Source organism: Cnephaeus nilssonii, assembly GCF_951640355.1.
Source record: "Cnephaeus nilssonii genome assembly, chromosome: 11".
Taxonomy (NCBI): Eukaryota; Metazoa; Chordata; class Mammalia; order Chiroptera; family Vespertilionidae; genus Cnephaeus; species Cnephaeus nilssonii.
This window is the reverse complement of record NC_137082.1, coordinates 29,801,124-29,823,483: the sequence shown is the minus strand read 5'-3', so window position 1 is coordinate 29,823,483 and position 22,360 is coordinate 29,801,124. Positions and strand designations below refer to the sequence as shown.

At 41.6% G+C, this 22,360-nt stretch overlaps 1 protein-coding gene across 1 annotated transcript in view; it reads right to left on the bottom strand.

Annotated features, from left to right (window-relative positions):
- RNF24 (ring finger protein 24) overlaps positions 1-22,360 on the bottom strand; it is an 84,443-nt gene that overhangs the window by 13,998 nt on the left and 48,085 nt on the right. The window contains exons 3-4 of the mRNA XM_079783517.1: positions 10,141-10,183; positions 6,424-6,465 (exon numbers count right to left, since the gene is read on the bottom strand). Of these exons, the coding sequence (XP_079639643.1) occupies positions 6,424-6,465; positions 10,141-10,183 (85 nt within the window). The remainder of the gene's footprint in view (positions 1-6,423; positions 6,466-10,140; positions 10,184-22,360) is intronic.

Sequence of the window (22,360 nt, the reverse complement as noted above, 5' to 3'; positions counted from 1 at the left end):
CCCCAAGGGATGTAGTAGTGCACGAAGTGGCAGGGGCCGGGGAAGAGGCGCTCCTGCTCATCCTGGTCCCACTCATCCTGGTCAGCTGAGCATCTGCCCCCGTCTTCCACCGCTGCCCCTTGCATCTCCTGGTCTGCCGCACCCAGCTATGGAGAAGTGTGTCCCTAGGGCGGAGCTTCCACGGCCTCGCTGGGGGTGCCAAATGAGGCTCAGAGAAGTGGGGTGAGTGCCCAAGGGTAGCCTCCCTGGGGAGCAGCGAAATTTGGGCTGATGGCCTGGCTTCCCAATGTGAACTGCAGCTCAGCCCCACCTGCTTGCAATCTTTCATGGACTCAATCACCTGTTTCTCTTTTTGTCTGTCAAAGTTGACTCTCCTGGCTGCTTGGCACCTGTATATGCAAATTAACCCACCATCTTTGTTGGGTTAATTTGCATACTCACTCCTGATTGGCTGGTGGGCGTCATGAAGGTATGGTCAATTAGCATGTTACTCTTTTATTAGTGTAGACTACAGGCCTGGTGCATGAAATTCGTGCATGGGGGGGGTATCCCTCAGCCAAGCCTGCACCCTCTCCAATCTGGGACATCCCTCTCATAATCCAGGACTGCTGGCTCCCAACTGCTCACCTGCCTGCCTGCCTGATTGCCCCTAACCACTCCCCTGCCAGCCTGATCGATGCCTAACTGCTCCCCTGCTGGCCCGATTGCCCCTAATTGCTCCCCTGCAGGCCTGGTCGCCCCCAACTGCCCTCCTCTGCTGGCTGGTCATCCCTAACTTCCCTCCCTTGCCAGCCTGGTCTCCCCTAACTGTCCTCCCCTGCTGGCCCGATTGCCCCCAACTGCCCTCCCCTGCAGGCCTGGTTCCTCCCAACTGCCCTCCCCTGCAGACCTAGTTGCCCCCAACTGCTGTCCCCTGCTGGCCTGATTGCCCACAACTGCTCTCCCCTGCCAGCTATCTTGTGGTGGCCATCTTTGACCACATGGGTTGGCCATCTTGTGTGTTGGAGTGATGATCAATTTGCATATTACCTCTTTATTATCCTATAATATAATAGAGTAATATGCAAATCACCACTCCGCTACACTCAAAGCCACGCCCACCAGCCACGCCCCAGCCACGCCCACCATCCAATCTGAGTGAGTATGCAATTAAACTGAAAACATGGTGGCAGCCCCTCAGCCTCTCCGGTCTCTGGGAGTCGGAGAAGTCAGGCGCCAGCTCCTGAGGCTGGCTGCAGCCACAGAGACCAAGAAGCCGCCTGCCCCATGATCCCAGGCTACAGCCAGCCTCAGAAGCCTCAGGTCCGCCTGCCCAACATCCTGGGGAGACGGAGAAACCGGGCCCCAGCGCCTGAGGCTGGCTGCAGCCACGGAGACCAAGAAGCCACCTGCCCCATGATCCCAGGCCTCAGCCAGCCTCAGAAGCCTTAGGTCCGCCTGCCTCACATCCACCTGCCCCACGTCCTGGGAAGACGGAGAAACCGGGCCTTGCGCCTGAGGCTGGGTGCGGCCGGGAGACGAAGAAGCTGCCCGTCCCATGATCCCAGGCTGCAGCCAGCCTCAGAAGCCTCAGGTCTGCCCGCCCCATGTCCTGGGGAGACGGAGAAACCGGGCCCCAGCACCTGAGGCTGGCTGCAGCCACGGAGACCAAGAAGCGGCCTGCCCGTGATCTCAGGCCTCAGCCAGCTGGAGAAGTGGTTCACCCCACGTCCTGGGGGAGACAAGAAACCAGGTGCCAGTGCCTGAGGCTGGCTGCAGCCCGGGAGATGAAGAAGCCGCCTGCCCTGTGATCCCAGGCTGCAGCCAGCAGCAGAAACCTCAGGTCCGCCTGCCCCACCTCCTGGGGGAGAATGAGAAACCGGGCCTCAGTGCCTGAGGCTGGCTGCAACCTGGAAGATGAAGAAGCCGCCTGCCTGGTGATCCCAAGCCGCAGCCAGCTGGAGAAGCCGCCCTCCCCACGTCCTGGGGGAGACAAGAAACCGGGTGCCAGTACCTGAGGGTGGATGCGATCTGGGAGACGAAGAAGCTGCCTGCCCCGTGATCCCAGGCTACAGCCAGCTGGAGAAGCCGCCCACCCCATGTCCACCTGCCCCACGTCCTGGGGGAGATGGAGAAACCGGGCCCCAGTACCTGAGGCTGGCTGCAGCCTGGGAGATGGAGAAGCCGCCCACCCTGCGGTCCTGGGCACCAGTACCTGTGGCTGGCTGTGGCCTGGGAGACAGAGAAGCCGCCCACCCAGCGGTCCAGGTGCCAGCACCAGCAGCTGGTTACAGCATGGTAGATGGAGAATCCGCCCACCCTGCAGTCCCGGGCACCAGCACCTGTGGCTGGCTGTGGCCTGGGAGACAAAGAAGCCGCCCACCCTGCAGTCCTGGGCGCCAGCACTTGCAGCTGCAGCACAGACGAAGCCCCCTGTCCACCATCCCCTAAGGCTGCAGCCAGCCTGGGCGCCTATGGCTGACCAGAGGGAGGGAAGCCCGGATCCTGGGTGCCTGTGGTCAGCTGGAGGAGGGAATCCTGGGTACCAGGTGTGGGCCGAGGCAGAGGTAGTTAGGGGCAATCAAGCCAGCAGGGGAGCAGTTAGGGACAATCAGGCTGGTAGGCAGAAGCAGTTAGGGGCAATCAGGCAGGCAGGTGAGCGGTTAGGAGCCAGCAGTTCTGAATTGTGAGAGGGATGTCCAACTGCTGGTTATCCCATGAGGGGTCCCAGATTGGAGAGGGTGCAGGCCAGGCTGAGGGACACACTCCCCGCTGCCCCCTGTGCACGAATTTCGTGCACCGGGCCTCTAGTATAATATATACTAGAGGCCCTGTGCACAAAAATTCATGCATTGGAGGGGTCCCTCAGCCTGGCCTGCCCCCTTTCACAGCCCGGGAGCCCTCAGGGGATGTCCTACTGACAGCTTAGGAGAGGGCCTAAGCTTCAGTCTGGCCTCTCTCTGCGGGAGGCGGGCCAATCAGGGGATGGCACCGCCCCCATCACCCCGCCGCTGCAGCCACCTGCCCTCGGCCCTCGCAGCTGCAATGGCTTTGTCTGGAAGGATGTCTGGAAGACATCTGGTCTAATTAGCATATTACCCTTTTATTAGTATAGATAGATGCTTGAATATGTATATATCACCCTTTAGCTTCACTTATAAGTGTTGCCTGACTCCTAGACTGGTAGGAAAAACATAAACAAAAAATGATATAGTCACAAACATAAAGCTAACTGTCTAGGACACTGTGGGGGCTAGGGTGGAGTGGGGTGGTGCCTGGGCATCTGAGTCTGAAAGGTCCCAAGAAAGCTCCCTTATGGGAGCAAAAGCCAGAAAAATCATGGACCTCTCAGTGTATACACCAGGTAATAGCACCCTCTGCACATTCCATGACTTTCTCATTTACACACTCATCTGTGAGACTTCTTGAGAGCAGAAAATAGTACATATGTTATGCTTCTTTGTGTCTCTATGATTTAGTACAGTGTCTGACATGTTTTATGTATTCAATAATTTAAAAATTATTTTTAAAATTTAATGTTAACTTATTTTCCTTCCTTAAAATCAAGAACATTGCATATAAAACTGACATCCATTTGATCAATTTCCCTAATCTTTTTCTTCTTTTCTCCTCCTCTGTGTGATCATTACATGTCCTTCTCAAACAGTAAAACACTTTGCAATTTGCAGTATGCATACAAACCCATGGACAACCTAGTGTTTATTTTATTTTACATATATGATATAAACATTTATATCATTTTGCAACTTGCTTTTATCAAGATCTCATTATAGATTTTTCCAGGTTGATTGCTGTACTTCTAGATAGAACTTGTTCCTTAATTTTGCCTGCTTTATAGTACGTCATTGTATGAGTCACAGTATCAGGTTTCTTTTCTGGTTTGTCCCTAACCGCTTCTGCCTGCCAGCCTGATCACCCCCTAACCACTCCCCTGCCAGCCTAATCGACACCTAACTGCTGGCCCGATTGCCCCTAACTGCTCCCCTGCCGGCCTGGTCACCCCTAACTGCCCTCCCCTGCAGGCCTGGTCGCCCCTAACTGTCCTCCCCTGCAGGCCTGGTCGCCCTCAACTGGTCTCTCCCTCTCTTAGTGGGTGATCTTCCAGCGTATCATGTTTTATTTATTCATTATGCTACTGATGGACACTTAGCTTGTCTCTGATTTTTCACTATTGTAATTATTCAATAACAGTATTCATACTGAAATCACTGTATAATTAGGCTACACACAAAAAAAAGTTTGACAAAAAATAGTTTCATTACCAAAAAATGCAGCTGGAAAGAACCAAATGAATTGTGAAAAACGCATAATGCCTCTAAACACAAGCTGTAGAGCAAGGTTAGGTTTTCCAAGCTATAGTTTTAAATAGCAGGGGAAGGGTAGCTCAGTAGCTTGGTCAGACCCAGCAGAATTGAAATTGGTGGGTACAGCTGGGATACTAACTCTGATAGACAATACTGCAACACAATGCACTTAGGATAAAGACTCTAAACCGATAGGTCAGACCAATAAGAAAGACTTCTATTCCTGACAAACCTGGTTATTCAATATTGCTAATGTATGTCAGGATTTAATCTTTTAATTTGTGGCCATCAAAGAGACCCTAAATAGAAACGGGATCACCCTCTATTACTGCATGTTAATTTTGGCCATGTGCCAAAGTTAACTTTTGGGAAATTTTAAAAATCAAACAGTAAGTGATGTTTGAGTTTAATTCAAGGTTAGGCCTAAAATGCTGTAACATATCAATTCTGATAAAAAAAAATGCAGAAAGAGCAAAGAATTTCAAAGTGTTCAATAATAGAAATAATTTTTATTATTATTCAAATAATTTTACAATCTGTCTTTAAAGAAGAGATGGGCAATGTAGCTTCACCACAGTTAATCTAAGAAAACAGATATTACACGTGCAACTTTCCAAGTCCTTGTTGTAAACACCAACTCAAAAACTCAGAGAGAAAGAGAAAAGGCCCTAAAATTAAAAATAAAAATTCTGAGCATTTGTAATTAGAGGCAACACAAGGAATAAAATTAGAATTCTTACAGACTATGACTGTGTGTCTTAAGGTATACATCAGGGCACACGCACACACTTTTGTATTTAAGTTACAAAGCATAACCACATAGGGAACACCTATGGACCAACCACCGTGAAACCTCAACTCGAGATAATCCCAAGGATATGCCTCTCCCTGTGTGTTCTTCCCTATTCCACCCTCTGCCGCATCTCCTCAAACTCCCACCTCCAAAAATCATCACTGCCTTTTTGTGACATTGGTAAGAAGGAACTACTGGGAACATTTTCAAGAGTGAAATTACTGTAAATTCACCTTGAGTAGAAAAACCAACATATCTATCTCCTATTCATAGTGCACTGACAGAAAGCAGCATCCCTGCTGCTATGCAATCTTACATGGGCACCATCCCTATTAAAAATATGAGTTACGTTATTCTCTTAGTCTTCACACAATTGACTTTTATGACCTCATCCTCAAATATTCTATTAAACTGACCAAAATAAGTCAAATTTTATTTTGTTAGTTAATCCTCAATGAGGATATTTTTCCATTGATTTTTATTTTTATTTATTTATTTTTTATCCTCACCCGAGGATATTTTTCCATTGACTTTAAGAGAGAGTGGAAGAGAGAGGGGAAGACAGAGAGAAACATTGATGTGAGAGAAACACATCGATTGGCTGCCTCCTGCATAACCCCGACCAGGGCCAAGGCCCAGGAGGAGCCTGCAATCAAAGTGTGTGCCCTTGATCAGAATCGAACCCGAGACCCTTTGGTCTGCAGTCTGACGCTCTAGCCACTGAGCAAAACTGGCTAGGGCTTTCCACTGATTTTTAGAGAGAGTGGAAGGGAGGAGGGAAACAGAGAGAGAGAAACATGGATATGAGAGAGACTGATATCAATTGATTGCCTCCTGCATGCACCCTGGGCCCCAACCTGGACGGGGGATTGAGCCTGCAACTGAGGTACATGCCCTTGGCCGGAATTGAACCCAAGACCCTTCAGTCCAAGGGCCGATGCTCTATTCACTGAGCCAAACTGGCTAGGACAAAATAAACCTAATTAAAAAAAAAATCCTCACCTGGGGACATGCTTAGAGAGAGGACAGGAGAGAGTGAGAGACAGAGAAACATCAATGTGAGAGAGAAACATCGATTGGCTGCCTTTTGTAAATGCCCTGACCAGGGATGGAACTCACAACCTGGGTATGTGCCCTGTCCAGGAATGGAATCTGCAACATTTTGGTGCACAGGGCAACGCTCAACCAACTGAGCTATTCTGACCAGGCTAAATAAACTTAATTTTTTTCAACCTCTGAAAATAAAGATGTTTAAGCATACCACAGCATACCACTCTATTAGAAAATAGCTCAAGAAAAGACTAAAATACTTATAAGGCAACTTACTTCATGTAAATTCAGTTCTTTCACTTTCTCTTTTAATATAACCTGTAAGATAAAAAGTATGTTTTTATGCCCACTTAAATCTGTAATTTAAAAATTTTCTAATTATACTTACAAATATTTTTCTTTTGTATATATAGCTCATTTCCCCTCTTATTCAGTATTGAAGAGAATTTCTTTACAGTTTGAGATAGAACATTTTATCAACATTCTTTGAAATTGAACAATGATGCAATATTCTTCTGGAAAGCAACTTTAAAGTCTCTTTGACAATAGATTAAATTTTGGGAAAAGACATTAACACCTGCCCATATAGACTAAGTGCAAACATGGGGTAAGAAATTTACTGCCTTATGGTTCAGTAAAACACAGCACTGGCTGAAGGGATTAATTAGTATTTATTAAAGATTAAAAAGTAAAATTAATCTTAATTTTAGAAGTTTTGCTCATTATTATACATCACTATCCTCAGAAAAATTTATCTCTAACTAGAATTATGTAAATAGGCTTAAAACTTATCCAGGTGCTGTTTGTAACCTGACTTTGTAGTGACTGGATATCAGTTAAAAGGAATGCCAAATGATAAGAGGACAAATTACTGCTTAAATTGAAATTTTCTGAGAATGAACTTAGCTTATTAGAATTATATGTCATCTTCAAGTGAAAAAACAGACAAGTGAAATTTGGGAAAAATCTCTATTTTGAGTATCATATACCTGAATCAAAAATAGTTTTGAGGGCAAATCACATTTTCAGAAATCACAACCAAAAGCTACCATCTAGCTATGCAGAGATGTATTAAATTTCAAATTCAGTATTTTTTAAGGACAATTTTTACCACGTCTTATGACTTTTAATAGTTCTATCAGTAATTTCACCTTTTAAATGACCAGTAAGGCCAATTTTATTAAAAAATATATATTTTATTGATTTTTTTACAGAGAGGAAGGGAGAGGAATAGAGAGTTAGAAACATTGATGAGAGGGAAACATCGATCAGCTGCCTCCTGTACACCCCCCACTGGGGACATGCCCGCAAGGTACATGCCCTTGACCAGAATCGAACCGGGGACCCTTCAGTCCGCAGACCGACGCTCTATCCATTGAGCCAAACCGGTTAGGGCCAATTTTACTTTTTAGTTAGCTTTTTTTTTTTTTTACATACAAATACCTTGTAGGTTGTCAAGATCATGAAAGAACTGAGACAAAAAGATTCATTTATTTAGAAAACTAAAACATTCCAGTCTGTGTATGAATCCCACATGAAACCTATAGGGCAGAGTGTGGGGTTACCTATGACATCAATGTCGACATCTAAGAAACTTGCTCATAAGCTCAGATTTCAGAGACACAGACAAAGGATGGACAAAATGATAAGTAATCCTAAACTGGTGAGATGGTTCTGTAACATCATGTCATAAAGGTTAAAGACCAAAATAAGCTGAAGCTTGCCCCACCTCTCCCCAAAAAGCTAAGAACAACAAAATAATTTCATGCTTTAGTTCAAAAGAAAAGGAACAACTAGGCCCACTGTTTGGTGTCAGTGGTAAAATGTTAATGAATGACACATGTAAGAAAAAAGAAATTTTACTTTGCTTTAAGTAAAGCTAAGTTTATTACTTTAAAGAACCAATCAGTAAAGGGGCAGGGTTACCAGTGATGATCCAAGTAGACTTCTAGTGGTGTGACATTAGCTAACATTTAAAGTACAGAAGGGGAGGAGATGAGATCACCAGAACAGAGCTGGTCGTCTCTGAGGAAATTGTATGTTTTTAATGAGGGAGGTAAAAAAATATTTAATGGAATCTCATCTATCTATCTATCTATCTATCTATCTATCTATCTATCTATCTATATATCTATCTATCTTACCTTATAATAGAGAAACATGCAAATTGACCGCACCTCCGCTATGCTCACGATTGGGCCAGCAGGAGGCTGGGGGCGGGACTCCGGGAGGCATATCAGCCGTTGAGTAGATCAAGATGGCGGTGCCCAGTGGCCGGGCCCATGCCGCCACTCCCCGGGGTGCCTGGGGCGATCAGCACCCCGGGGGGGCGTGGCCGGGCGATCGGCACCCCAGGGGGGGCGTGGCCGGGCCCATGCCGCCACTCCCCGGGGTGCCTGGGGCGATCAGCACCCCGGGGGGGCGTGGCCGGGCGATTGGCACCCCAGGGGGGCGTGGCCGGACCCATGCTGCCGCTCCCCGGGGTGCCTGGGGCCATCGGCACCCCGGGGGGCGTGGCCGGGCCCATGCCGCCACTCCCCGGGGTGCCTGGGGCGATCAGCACCCCGGGGGGGCGTGGCCAGGCGATCAGCACCCCGGAGGGTCGTGGCCGGGTGACCGGCACCCCAGGGGGGCGTGGCCGGACCCATGCCGCCACTCCCCGGGGTGCCTGGGGCGATCAGCAGCCCAGGGGGCGTGGCCGGGCCCATGCCGCCACTCCCCGGGGTGCCTGGGGCGATCAGCACCCCAGGGGGGCATGGCTGGACCCATGCCGCCACTCCCCGGGGTGCCTGGGGCGATCAGCACCCCGGGGGGCGTGGCCGGGCCCATGCCGCCACTCCCGGGGGTACCTGGGGCGATCGACACGGTGGGGCGTGGCCGGGCCCATGCCGCTGCTCCCGGGGCTTCCAGGGGGTCGATCGGCCACCTGGGGGGGCGTGGCCGGCCCCTCCCACCCCTCCCGGGGGTTCCGGGTCGATTGGCCACCTGGGGGGGCTTGGCCGTGCCCATCCCGCACCTCCCACCGCTCCCGGGGGTCCCAGGGGCCGAGGCTTTCCGGGTCTTGGGCACCAGTGGGCAGCCTGCAAGGATGGCAGGAAACCACTGGGGGTCGGCTCCTGCGATCCTTAGCAAGGATGTTGGGTGCCCCGGAGCCCAAGGCCACCGCCTGGGGCCAGGCCCCGACCCTGAAAAAGGCAGAAGGTGGTGGCCACAGCCAAGGCCTGGGTCCCTGGTGCCGGCAGAAAACTGGTGCAGGCAGCCAGGTGAATGAAGGTCTATTGCACGAATCTTCGTGCAAACGGGCTACTAGTATATATATAAAAGGTTAAGTGACGGACTGTACATCCATCTGACCAACCAACCGGCTGGTACATATGATGCGCACTGGCAATTTAAAAATAAATGTTGACTCGCGCATGTGTGATACATATAAAGCTCTCGCTGGCACCAATCACATGCGTGTGTTTTGATCTGTCATTGTTGATCGTGAATTTGGTTGTTTTTGTTGACATTCTGAAGCTAAAAGAAAGCAGCTGTCATGTCTTTGTTGTTGTTATATCATGATGTTATTTATTAATCAATTTATATATTATTTTCATATACATTTTACTAATTTTCTTTCATCTCTGACATTTCTATTATAGAGAAAGGGTGAACAGTGATATTAAAATATTTCTTCTAATTAATTTCCTTTCAATGTGCATGAATCCATGCACTGGGCCACTAGTTTAATATAATCTTTAAGAATTATAAGCTACAGCATTTCTCTTTAGCAAAATGTTAGCTTAAGTTCCCTGTTAAACTATATTATTGTATCATGTGAACTTTCTATAATTAGAAAGAAGAGTATTTAAAGTTGATCTATTTTTATTGCAAACTGGCAAATAAAATGTTAAAATGAACACAAGTCCTAGTTTAAAATGAGTGCAAATCTGAGTTCTCATTTTTTGGGTACAAAACACTATCAAAGTCAATCTGAAGTAAATTTCTCACCTGTTTATAGGCATAAAATTCTTTGTGTGCTTGATGTCTTAGCCTAAAAGACAAATGAACAATGTGATATTGAGATTTCCAACACAACAATTTGAAAAAAATAAGGAAACTGCTAATTTTGGTAACAGTTTATATCATTTATGGTTTAAAATCCAGAGTCTTTATCTTGGAATATACCCAAATGACACATCTGTTACATGTCATGAGAAAGTGAACAGTGAACCATAAAATGATATCTAAATGTAAATTCAAGTAAAATCTCATTAAAACAAAATCTCACTAATACAACAAATATTTTAATGAAGCCTCAATTCTTTTTATGTTGATGATAGTCCACTTGTTTCAATATTTAATATACCACATTTTTTAATTTAAAATTTTAAGTATAATATACATCTAAAAATTACAAAAACCTTAAGATTTCAGCTAATTAAAAAATACACATACACATTTATATACACCAGTGTAACTATCACCTAGTCAAGATACACAACATTTACAGCACCCCTTCAATGACTTCTCCCAATCAATATCCACCCAAAGAGGTCGCCATTATCCTGATTTCTATCATTATAGATTAATGATGCTTGTTTTTGAACTCCACATAAATGGATCATTTGGTATACTCTTTTGCATTGGCTTCTTTCAGCCAACAGTTACTTCTGAAATTTATCTATGTTGTTGCAGTAATTCTCTTTTTGACTGACATATAGTGTTCCATTGTATGAACACTATAAATATAATTTATTTATCTATTCTACTGTTGATAAATATTTAGATTACTTCCAATTTTGGGCTACTATGAATAAAGCTGCTACACATATTGTTCTACATATCATTTAGTGGACATATACACTAATTTCTGTGGAGTATATACCTAGGAATAGAACTGCTGATCCAAAGTGCTTGCACTAATTTCTACTCCTGTGGGTAAAGCATGAGAGTTATAGTCGTTCCACATCTTTGCCACTGCTTTATAAGGTCGGTTTAAAATTTTAAGCCAATCTAGTGGGTATTCAGTGGTATCCCATTTTGGTTTAAATTTGCATTTCCCAAATGTGCAGAACCCTTTCATATGCTTATTCCCAACTGGATATCTTCTTTTATGAAATGCCTGTTTGAGTTTTTTGCCCATTAAAAAAAAAAAAGAGTTGTCTACCTTTTAATTATTGATTTATAGGAATTCCTTATATATTTTAGATGTGAGTCCTCTGTTTGGTCTATGTACTGTAATTATCTACTCCTGCTCCAGGGCTTTTGCCTTTTCATTCTCTTAATGGTATCTTCTGATGAACAGACGCTTTTATTTTAAATGAAGTCCAATTTATCAACTAGTCCCAATAATGTCAGTTCTTTTTGTGTCCAATTAAAAAAATCTTTGCCTACCTCCAGATCATGAAGATATTCTCTTGAAAACAATTTGTTATTTTATCTATTACATTTAGATATATATATGATCTGAAATTAGTCTTTATGTATGATTTGAGGTAGAGGTCAAGATTCTTTTCATCCACGTGCAGATTTTTGTTTGACTCACTTATTACAAAGATCCTCCTTCCCCACTGCATTGCAGTGGCACATCTGTTGTAAGTCAGACACAATATGTGAGTCTATTTCAAGAGTTTTTATTCTGTTCCATTGGTCTATTTGCCTATATTTATGTACTAGATTGAACAGTGTCCCCTTAAAAATTATATCTAACTGGAACCTTAGGATATAACCTTATTTGTAAATAGTATTTGCAGATTATTTAATTGAAATAAGGTCATATTGGATGTAGGGTGCATATTGGATTTAGGGTGGGCCCTAAATCCAATAAGACTGACATCCTTAGAAGAGAGGAAATATAGACACAGGGAAGAAAGCCAGGTGAAGAAAGAGACAGAAGTGATGCAGCTACAAGAGGCAAGGAAGGATCCTACCCTAGAGTCTTCAGAGGGAGCATGGCCCTGCTGACACCTTGATTTTGAAATTCTAGCCTCCAGATGGGAGATTAAACTTCTGTTGTTTTAAGCCACCCAGTTTGTAGTACATGGTCACAGCAGCCCTGGGAAACTGATGCACCTTGTGTCAATACCATGCTAGTTTGTATGTGTTTTTTTAAATTTGTATTTTGAAATAATTTTAGATTTACAGAAAAGTTGCAAAAAATAAGAGTTCACATATACCTTTCTCCCAGTTTTTCCAATGTTCATATCTCACACAACCAGAGTACAAAAATCAAAGCAAGTAAATTAACACTGATATATTGATATTAATGTTGATATATCAACAAAATAAGAGGCTATTTAAATTTCACCAGTTTTTTTTCCCTAATATCCTTTTCCTGTTTTATGACCCAATCCATGTCTCCTTAGCCTTTCCCAATCTGTGGCAGGATCCTTAGTTTTTCTTTTCTTTCAAGATTTTGACATATTAACCATGATCACTTGTTCATGGAGTGTCTACTGGGTCTCTCCACTGAAGTTATTATTTTCCTTTTTGAAACTGACCAACATCTTGGGGGAGAGATGTTGAAACTATGTAAAATCCTATTTATTCTCAAGTTTTTGCCCACTGATTTAGCACTCATCTTGCTTGCAACAATTAATGTAGTGTTCGCCTGGTGGTGGCTTTGTAGTTTCCTAATTCCTTGCATAATTAACTGGAATTCTTCTGTAAGGAACATATGTCCCTTCTCCTTCACTTGTTTATATCACTATGGACTCACGGATATTTGTTTTAGTCTATGGGTTAGAATTCAATATGATTATTATTTATTTTATTGCTCAAATTGATTTAGATTTGGCCTTTAGGAGCTTCATTGGGTTGACTTCTGTGTCCTTTTAATGTGCCCTCATCTTTTCCCATGAATTACCTTGCTTATTAGCACTGAAAGATGTTTCCAGTTCATCTTGTATTTTCCACGCCCCATTTGTGGAATTAGCCACTTCTTCCAAAGAACCTTGGTTCTTTTTACTGGAGAATAGTGTTTAGAAAGCAAGATCTGGGTGCTAGGCGAATAACACTCTGTTTTTAGTACTGGAGCTCTGTAATAAGTCTTGGGGTCTGGCATTAGAAGTCTTCAAGCTTTGTTCCTAATTACTGTCTTGGCTACTCTTGGTCCTCTGCATTTCCATACCAATTTCATGAGCTTGTCAATTTCCACAAAAAATCTGTTGGGATTTTGACTGAGATTGTATGGAAGTTATAGATCAACTGCAGAAGAACTGACATCTTTGCAAGATTGAGTTTTCAATCTATGAACCTACTTATTATATCTTAATTTCTCTTTACACATTTCTAGGTAGAACGGATATATATCTTTCATTAGATTTATTCCTAGGTATTTAGTAAGTTTTGATCTACTATAAATTATAAATTTTTTTTCATTTTCTAATTCATTGTTGCTACTACATAGAAAAAACAATTTTTGTATATTGATCCTGTATCTAATGACTTGCTAAGTTCACTTATTATTTTTAAATAGTTTATCTGTAGAATATTTTGGATTTTTTAATATATACAATCTTTCTGTCTACAAATAATGACAGTTTAAACTCTGCCTTTATAATCTTTAGATATTTTACTTCTTTATTTTTTATTTCATTTCATTTCTTTTATTACTCTTTTTTTTCTGCATTGGCTAGGACTTCTAATACAATGGCAAATAAAAGCGGTGACATCACTATTGGAGGTCAATGGAGGGGAAAAGGGGACATATATAATACTTTCAACAATAAAGATTAAAAAAATTTTTAAATGTGTAAAATAAAATTATATAACCAACTAAAAAAAACAAACCCATCACTATTATGTTTTCTCTAGATTTTTTGTGAATAACCTTGATCCAAACTTGTATCCTAGTTTTTGATTTTTAAAAATCATGAATAGGTATTAGTTTTTGGTTTTTAAAAAATATGTTACTGATTTGAGAGAGAGAGAAAGGGAGAGAGTTAGAGAGAAACATCAATGAGAAACATCAATCCGTGGCCTCTTTTATGCCCCCCACTGGGTATTGAGTCTGCAACCCACGCATGTACTCTGACCAGGAATTGAACTGGTGACCTCCTGGTTCATGTGTTGATGCTCAACCACTGAGCACACCAGCGGGACTTTATAAAACTTTTCCCCTCATCACTCCCCCTGCCTTTTTTTTTAAACTGTTAATGTGGTATATTGTATTGATACCTTCATTCCTGGAATAATGTCCACTTGAATATAATGTACTACCATTTTTGCATATCCCTGAATTTGATTTACTAATATTTTGTTCATGAGAGACATAAGTCTGTAAGTTCCTTTTTTGTAATGTCCTTGTGAGGCTTCATATAATTTTAATCAAAATTATGCTGTCCTCATTATATGAGTTGAGTATTTCTTTTATTCTTTGGAAGTCATTTAAGAGTGGTATTTTTTTCTTTACCATTTGAAGGAATTCACTGGTGACGTTACCTGGCTTGTAGTCTCTTTGTGGGAATACTTTAATAACACATTCAATTTCTTAGTAGATATATAGTTATTAATATTTTCTATTTCTTCTTGAGTTAGTTTTCTTATTCCTTTAATAAAATTTTTAAATATTCCTTTGTTTGTATTCACATAACATAAAATTAACCATTTTAAATTGTGTAATTCAGTAGTGTTTAGTGTGGTCACAATGTTGTGCAACCACAGCTCTCTCTCGTTTCAAAATTTTTCATCACCCTCCAAAAACCATGTGATCTCACTAAGTGGTCTCATTAAGTAGTCCCCCTTCTCCTATCTCCTGGTAGCCTCTAATCTGCATTCTGTCTTTATGGATTTGCCTATTATGGATAGAAATATGTATGTCTATATAACAAATCATACAATATGTGACCTTTTGTGTTTGGCTTTTCACTTAGCATAACGTTTTCAAGGCTCATCCTAATTGTAGTATGCATGTTCTTCACTCCTTTTTATGGCTGAATATATGTTACAATTTGTTTATCCATTCATCTGTTGATGGACATTTGGGTTTTATACATGTTTGGACTATTATAATAATGCTGTTATAAGCATGCCTGTATAAGTTTCTGTGTAGGCATATCTCTTCATTTGTCTTGGGTATTCACCTAGAAGTGAAATTTCTGGGTCATATAGTAATTCTATGCTTAACTTTTTGAGAAGCTGCTGAGCTCTTTTCCACAGCGGCTGGACCATTTTACACTCCTACAGGCAACATGTGTGGGTTTCTATTTCTCCACATCCTCACCAACACTTGTAATTTTCCATATTTTTGAGTACAGCATCTTAGGTGTGAAATGGTATCTCACTGTGGTTTTAATTTGCATTTCCTTAATGACCAATAATGTTGAACATCTTTTCATGTGTTTATTGGCCATTTGTACAGGGTAGGGAAAAAGTAGGTTAACAGTTGTGAGTATGCAAAACAGTTTCTTCTTATATTATTTATTAATTACTAGAGGCCCAGTGCATGAAATTCGTGCACGGGGGTGTGTGTCCCTCAGCCCAGCCTGCACCCTCACCAATCTGGGAACAGGATCGGGCCTAAATGGGCAGTCGGACATCCCTCTCACAATCCAGGACTGCTGGCTCCCAACTGCTCACCTGCCTGCCTTCCTGATTGGCCCTAACCGCTTCTGCCTGCCAGCCTGATCACCCCCTAACCACTCCCCTGCCAGCCTGATCAATGCCTAACTGCTCCCCTGCCAGCGTGTTTGCCCCTAACTGCCCTCCCCTGCAGGCCTGGTCACCCCTAACTGCCCTCCCCTTCAGGCCTGGTCAATACTTCCTTGATTTCTAGAGCAAACTACCTCCTACCAATCTTTTCTTAGCCAAGATTCTTCAAAGACGTTATATTTTTTACCCGTTGCTGAAACTTTGCCTCGTTATAACTTACCTTTTATCACTCCTATACCCATGCTACTGAAACTTTTATAAGATTATGGATACAAACCTAATTGTCAAATGTAAAGCTGACCCTTGAATAATGCAGGGGTTAGGGATGCTGATTTCCTGCACAATTGAAAAGTCACATATAACTTTTGAATCCGCAAAAACTTAATTACTAATAACCTACTGTTGACCAGAAGTCTTACTGATAACATAAACAGTCAATTAACAAATTTCTTGTTTACTAGACCTTCTTGGGAGCAGCTGACACAACTGACTCAATCCACTGAAACCCTACTCTAGAGGAACCTCTCTCATGATTTTCTTCCTTCTCCTGTTATCCCTTCCTAGTCTCTTTTATGGGCTCTTCTTTTTTTAAAAATTGACTTGAGAGAAAAAAACATCGATTTGTTGTTTCACATACTGATGCATTCATTGGTTGCTTCTTGTATGTGGGGATCAAACCCACAAACTTGGCGTATTGGGATGATGTTCCAACCTACTGAGCTACCCGGCCAGGCCAAGGGTTCTTCTTAAATATTAATGTTTCCCTAGGATTTTGTCCTGCATCCATTTTATTTCACTATACACATTCTCTCTATGGGACATTCTTGGCTTCAGCTTCCACCTATTATTACATGACCCTCTATTTTTAGACCAGACTTCTCATAAGCTTTAGACCTATATGTTCAACTATATACTAAACATCTTGACTGTTACACAGGGAAGACAGTTCTCCCGTGTGTGAAACAGAAACTTTTATTCTTTCACCCAATTTGGCCATGCATTTTCTATCTCTGTGAAGGGATTGCTATCCAACCAACAGCTAAGCTAAAAGTCCAGAAAAAATTCTAAGCTCATAATTTTATTGTTCTTAATGCCCAGTCACCAAATTTTGTTCATTTTTACCTCCCCAATATTTTTCACAACCATCCATAACACACACACTCTAGCTCTACTGTCATTGTCTTGGTTCAAGACTTTATAGTATCTATTAGATAACTCAATATTTTCCTTCCATTTTTAGTTTTTAATTTTATTCTTGTTTTTCAGTGTGTAACTAATGACTTCCTACTAGGAACACTATACTTTCATTTACTCAACAAACATTTATTGAGTACCAATACTGTGCCAGATATTGTTCAGTTTTGGGTGTTTGGGATACAGCAAACAGAACAGACAAAACTCTATCTGGGGAGAGAGATAAATAACAAACATAAATTAGAATATTATATGATTCATTATAAAATAGGATAACTCCTAGCAAGGTAAGAGTCCTTTTGTGTTCCAGTAGTGACCTATTCATAGCCCTGTCATGGGCAGCAGATTCTGTACTAAAACGTTGTGTAAGATTGTGGTTGGTAGAGGGTGTCTAGTTTAGATCTAAGCTGTGTTCTTCCAATGGTTCTGATGAGTCTAGCTGTGACTGGAGGGATCTCTCTGCATGAGAACAGAAGAGCACCCTAGAAAGCTGCTGGAGAACTTAACCCTTTGCACTCGCTTGCTTTTTTCTCGAATCCTTTATTCTACTCGGGATTTAATTTTTTTTTTCAATTTTTTTATTAAGGTATTATATGTGTACATATCTTACCATTGCCCTCCCCACACCCCCCTCCCATATATGCCCCCACCCCCCAGAGTTTTGCATCCATTAGTTATGCTTATATGCATGCATACAAGTCCTTTGATTGATCTCTTATCTCCCCCACCTCTCCCTAACCTTCCCCTTGTAATTTGACAATCTGTTTGATGCTTTACTGTCTCTGTATCTATCTTTTTGTTCAAGATTATAATGTTCTTTATTATCCATAAATGAGTGAGATCATGTGGTATTTTTCTTTCATTGACTGACTTATTTCACTTAACATAATGTTCTCCAATTCCTCCCAGGTTGCTGCAAATGATGAGAATTCCTTCTTTTTTATGGCAGCATAGTATTCCATTGTGTAGATGTACCACAGTTTTCTGATCCAGTCATCTGCTGACGGGCACCTAGGCTGTTTCCAAATCTTAGCTATGGTGAATTGTGCTGCTATGAACATAGGGGTGCATATATCCTTTCTAATTGGTGTTTCTAGTTTCTTCGGATATATTCCCAGGAGTGGGATTACTGGGTCAAATGGGAGTTCCATTTTCAGTTTTTTGAGGAAACTCCATACTGTTCTCCACAGTGGCTGCACCAGTCTGCAATCCCACCAGCAGTGCACGAGGGTTCCTTTTTCTCCGCATCCTCGCCAACACTTGTCGTTTGTTGATTTGTTGATGATAGCCATTCTGACAGGTGTGAGATGGTACCGCATTGTTGTTTTGATTTGCATCTCTCGGATAATTAGTGACGTTGAGCATGTTTTCATGTGTCTCTTGGCCTTCCTTCTGTCTTCTTTTGAAAAGATTCTATTTAGGTCTGTTGCCCATTTTTTTATTGGATCATTTATCTTCCTTTTATTAAGTTGTATAAGCTGCCTGTAGATGTTGGAGATTAAACCTTTATCAGTGATGCCATTTGCAAATATGTTCTCCCATGCAGTGGGCCTTCTTGTTGTTTTGTTGATGGTTTCTTTTGCTGTGAAAAAGCTTTTTATTTTGATGTAGTCCCATTTGTTAATTTTCTCTTTAGCTTCCATTGCCCTAGGGGCAGTGTCAGTGAAGAATTTCTTTTGGCATATGTCTGACATTTTGCTGCCTGTGGATTGCTCTAGTATTTTTATGGTTTCCCGTCTTATGTTTAAGTCCTGTATCCATTTTGAGTTTATTTTTGTGTATGGCGTAAGTTGGTGATCAAGCTTCATTTTTTTGCATGTATCTGTCCAATTTTCCCAACACCATTTATTGAAGAGACTGTCTTTATTCCATTGTATGTTCATGCCTCCTTTGTCAAATATTAATTGAGCATAGTGGTTTGGGTCAATATCTGGATTCTCTATTCTGTTCCATTGATCTATATGTCTGTTCTTGTGCCAGTACCAGGCTGTTTTGAGAACAGTGGCTTTGTAATACAGCTTGAAATCTGGTATTGAGATCCCTCCTACTTTATTCTTCTTTCTCAGGATTGCTGTGGCTATTCGGGGTCTTTTTTTATTCCAGATGAATTTTTGGAGAGTTCTTTCAAGGTCTGTGAAATATGCCGTTGGTATTTTAATGGGGAGTGCATTGAAACTATAGATTGCTTTGGGTAGTATGGACATTTTAATGATGTTGATTCTACCAATCCATGAACATGGTATGTTCTTCCATCTGTTTACGTCTTCCTCTATCTCTTTTTTCAGTGTCCTGTAGTTTTCCGCGTATAGGTCTTTTACCTCCTTAGTTAAGTTTATTCCTAGGTATCTTAATTTTTTTGGTGCGATGGTAAATGGGATTGCCTTTTTAGTCTCTCTGTCTGTAAGTTCACTATTGGTGTATAGAAAGGCCATAGATTTCTTGGCGTTAATTTTGTATCCTGCTACATTGCCGAATTCATTTATTAAGTCTATTAGTTTTTTGACGGAGTCTTTCGGATTTTTTATGTACAATATCATGTCGTCTGCAAATAAAGACAGCTTTACTTGTTCTTTTCCAATTTGGATGCCTTTTATTTCTTCTTCTTGTCTAATTGCAATGGCTAATACTTCCAGTACTATGTCAAACAGGAGTGGTGAGAGTGGGCATCCCTGTCTTGTTCCTGTTCTTAGGGGAAATGTTTTTAGTTTTTGTCCATTGAGTATGATGTTTGCTGTGGGTTTATCATATATAGCTTTTATTATGTTGAGGTATGAGCCATCTATTCCCACCTTGTTGAGAGTTTTTATCAAGAAAGGGTGTTGGATTTTGTCAAATGCTTTTTCTGCATCAATTGATATGACTATGTGATTTTTATCTTTCAATTTGTTTATGTGATGTATCACGTTTATTGATTTGCGGATACTGTACCATCCTTGCATTCCTGGGATAAATCCTACTTGGTCATGGTGTATGATCTTTCTGATGTACTGCTGGAGCCGATTTGCTAGAATTTTGTTGAGGATTTTGGCATCTATGTTCATGAGGGATATTGGTCTGTAATTCTCTTTCATTGTGTTGTCTTTATCTGGTTTTGGTATTAGGGTGATGCTGGCTTCATAGAAGGAGCTTGGAAGTGTTCCTTCCACTTGAATTTTTTGGAATAGTCTGAGGAGGATAGGTTTTAGTTCTTCCTTGAATGTTTGGTAAAACTCTCCTGTGAAGCCATCAGGCCCCGGGCTTTTGTTTGCCGGAAGCTTTTTGATGACTGCTTCAATTTCGTCCATAGTTATTGGCCTATTGAGCTGTTTAGATTCTTCTTGATTGATTTTTGGAAGGTTATATTTTTCTAGGAATATGTCCATTTCCTCCAGGTTGTCCAGTTTGTTGGAATAGAGTTGTTCGTAGTATTTTGTAACAATCCTTTGTATCTCAGCGGGGTCTGTTGTTATTTCACCTCTTTCATTTCTGATTTTGTTTATTTGGGTCCTCTCTCTTTGCTTCTTGGTGAGCCTGGCTAGAGGTCCATCAATCTTGTTTATCCTTTCAAAGAACCAGCTCTTGGTTTTGTTGATCTTATGTATTGTTTCTTTGGTCTCTATGTCGTTTATCTCCGCTCTGATCTTTGTTATTTCCTTCCTTCTGGTTACACTGGGCTTTTCTTGCTGCTCTTTTTCTAGCTCTTTGAGTTGTAGGGTTAAGTAATTTATTACCATTGTTTCTTGTTTTTTGCAATAGGCCTGTAGAGCTATGAACTTCCCTCTCAAGACTGCTTTCGCTGTGTCCCATAGATTTTGGATTGTTGTGTTTTCATTGTCATTTGTTGCCATGATGTTTTTTATTTCTTCCTTGATCTCTCTGGTGACCCAGTCCTTGTTTAATAGCATGCTGTTTAGTCTCCATGTGTTTGATTTCTTTGGATTGTATTTATTGTAGTTGATTTCCAGTTTTATGCCACTGTGATCTGAGAAGATGCTTGATATAATTTCTATCTTCTTGAATTTGAAGAGACTTTGCCTGTGACCCAGCATATGGTCTATCTTTGAAAATGACCCATGTGCACTTGAGAAGAATGTATATTCTGTGGCTTTGGGGTGAAATGTTCTGAAGATGTCAATTAATTCCATCTGGTCTAGTGAGTCATTTAGGATTGCTGTTTCTTTGCTGATTTTTTGTTTAGAGGATTTGTCCAGTGGTGATAGTGGGGTATTAAAGTCTCCTACTATGATTGTGTTGCTATTAATCTCTCCCTTGATATCCTCCAGGAGTTTTTTTATGTATTTGGGTGCTCCTATATTGGGAGCGTATATGTTTACCAGAATTATTTCTTCTTGTTGGATTTCTCCCTTTAGTATTATGAAGTGGCCTTCCTTATCTCTTGTTATGGCATTTACTTTGAGGTCTATTTTGTCAGATATAAGTATTGCTACCCCAGCTTTTTTTTCATTTCCATTTGCCTGAAAGATATTTTTCCATCCCTTCACTTTCAATCTGTGTGAGTCTCTTGTTCTGAGGTGGGTCTCTTGTAGACAGCATATATATGGGTCGTGTTTTTTTATCCATTCAGCTACTCGATGTCTTTTGATTGGCGCATTTAGTCCGTTTACATTTAAAGTTATTACTGAAAGGTATTTGTTTGCAGTCATATCTATTTTTGTGTCTGTATTCCTTCTTACCTGTTTATTTCTTCTTTTTACAGTATTCCCTTTAGCAATTCTTGCATTGCTGGTTTGGTGGTGATAAACTCCCTGAGGCTTTTTTTGTCTGCAAAGCTCCTGATTTCCCCTTCAATTTTGATTGATAGTCTTGCTGGATATAGTATTCTTGGATTCAGTCCTTTGCTTTGCAACACTTTGTATACCTCCTTCCATTCACTTCTAGCTTGTTGTGTTTCTGATGAGTAATCATTTGACAATCTGATGGGTGTTCCTTTGTAGGTAACTCTCTGTCTCTCTCTTGCCGCCTTTAGGATTCTCTCTTATCATTTATATTTGCCATTGAAATTATGACATGTCTTGGTGTGGGTCTTTTGGGGTTGATCCTGCTTGGGACTCTCTTTACTTGCGTAACTTTTATCTTTCCCATATCCGGGAAGTTTTCTGTCATTATTTCTTCAAATAGATTTTCTAATCCCTGCTGCTCTTCTTGTCCTTCTGGCAGCCCTATTATACGCATGTTACTTCGTTTCATGTTGTCCCGAAGCTCCCTTAGGCTTTCCTCCTGCTTTTTAATTTTTTTCTCCAATTGCTGTTCAGCTTGAGCTTGTTTCTGTACCTGATCTTCTAACTCACTAATTCGGTCCTCTGCTTCTTGTAGTCTACTGTTGAAACTTTCCATGGTGTTTTTGATTGTAGCTATATCACTTTTCATTTCTTCCTGATTCTTG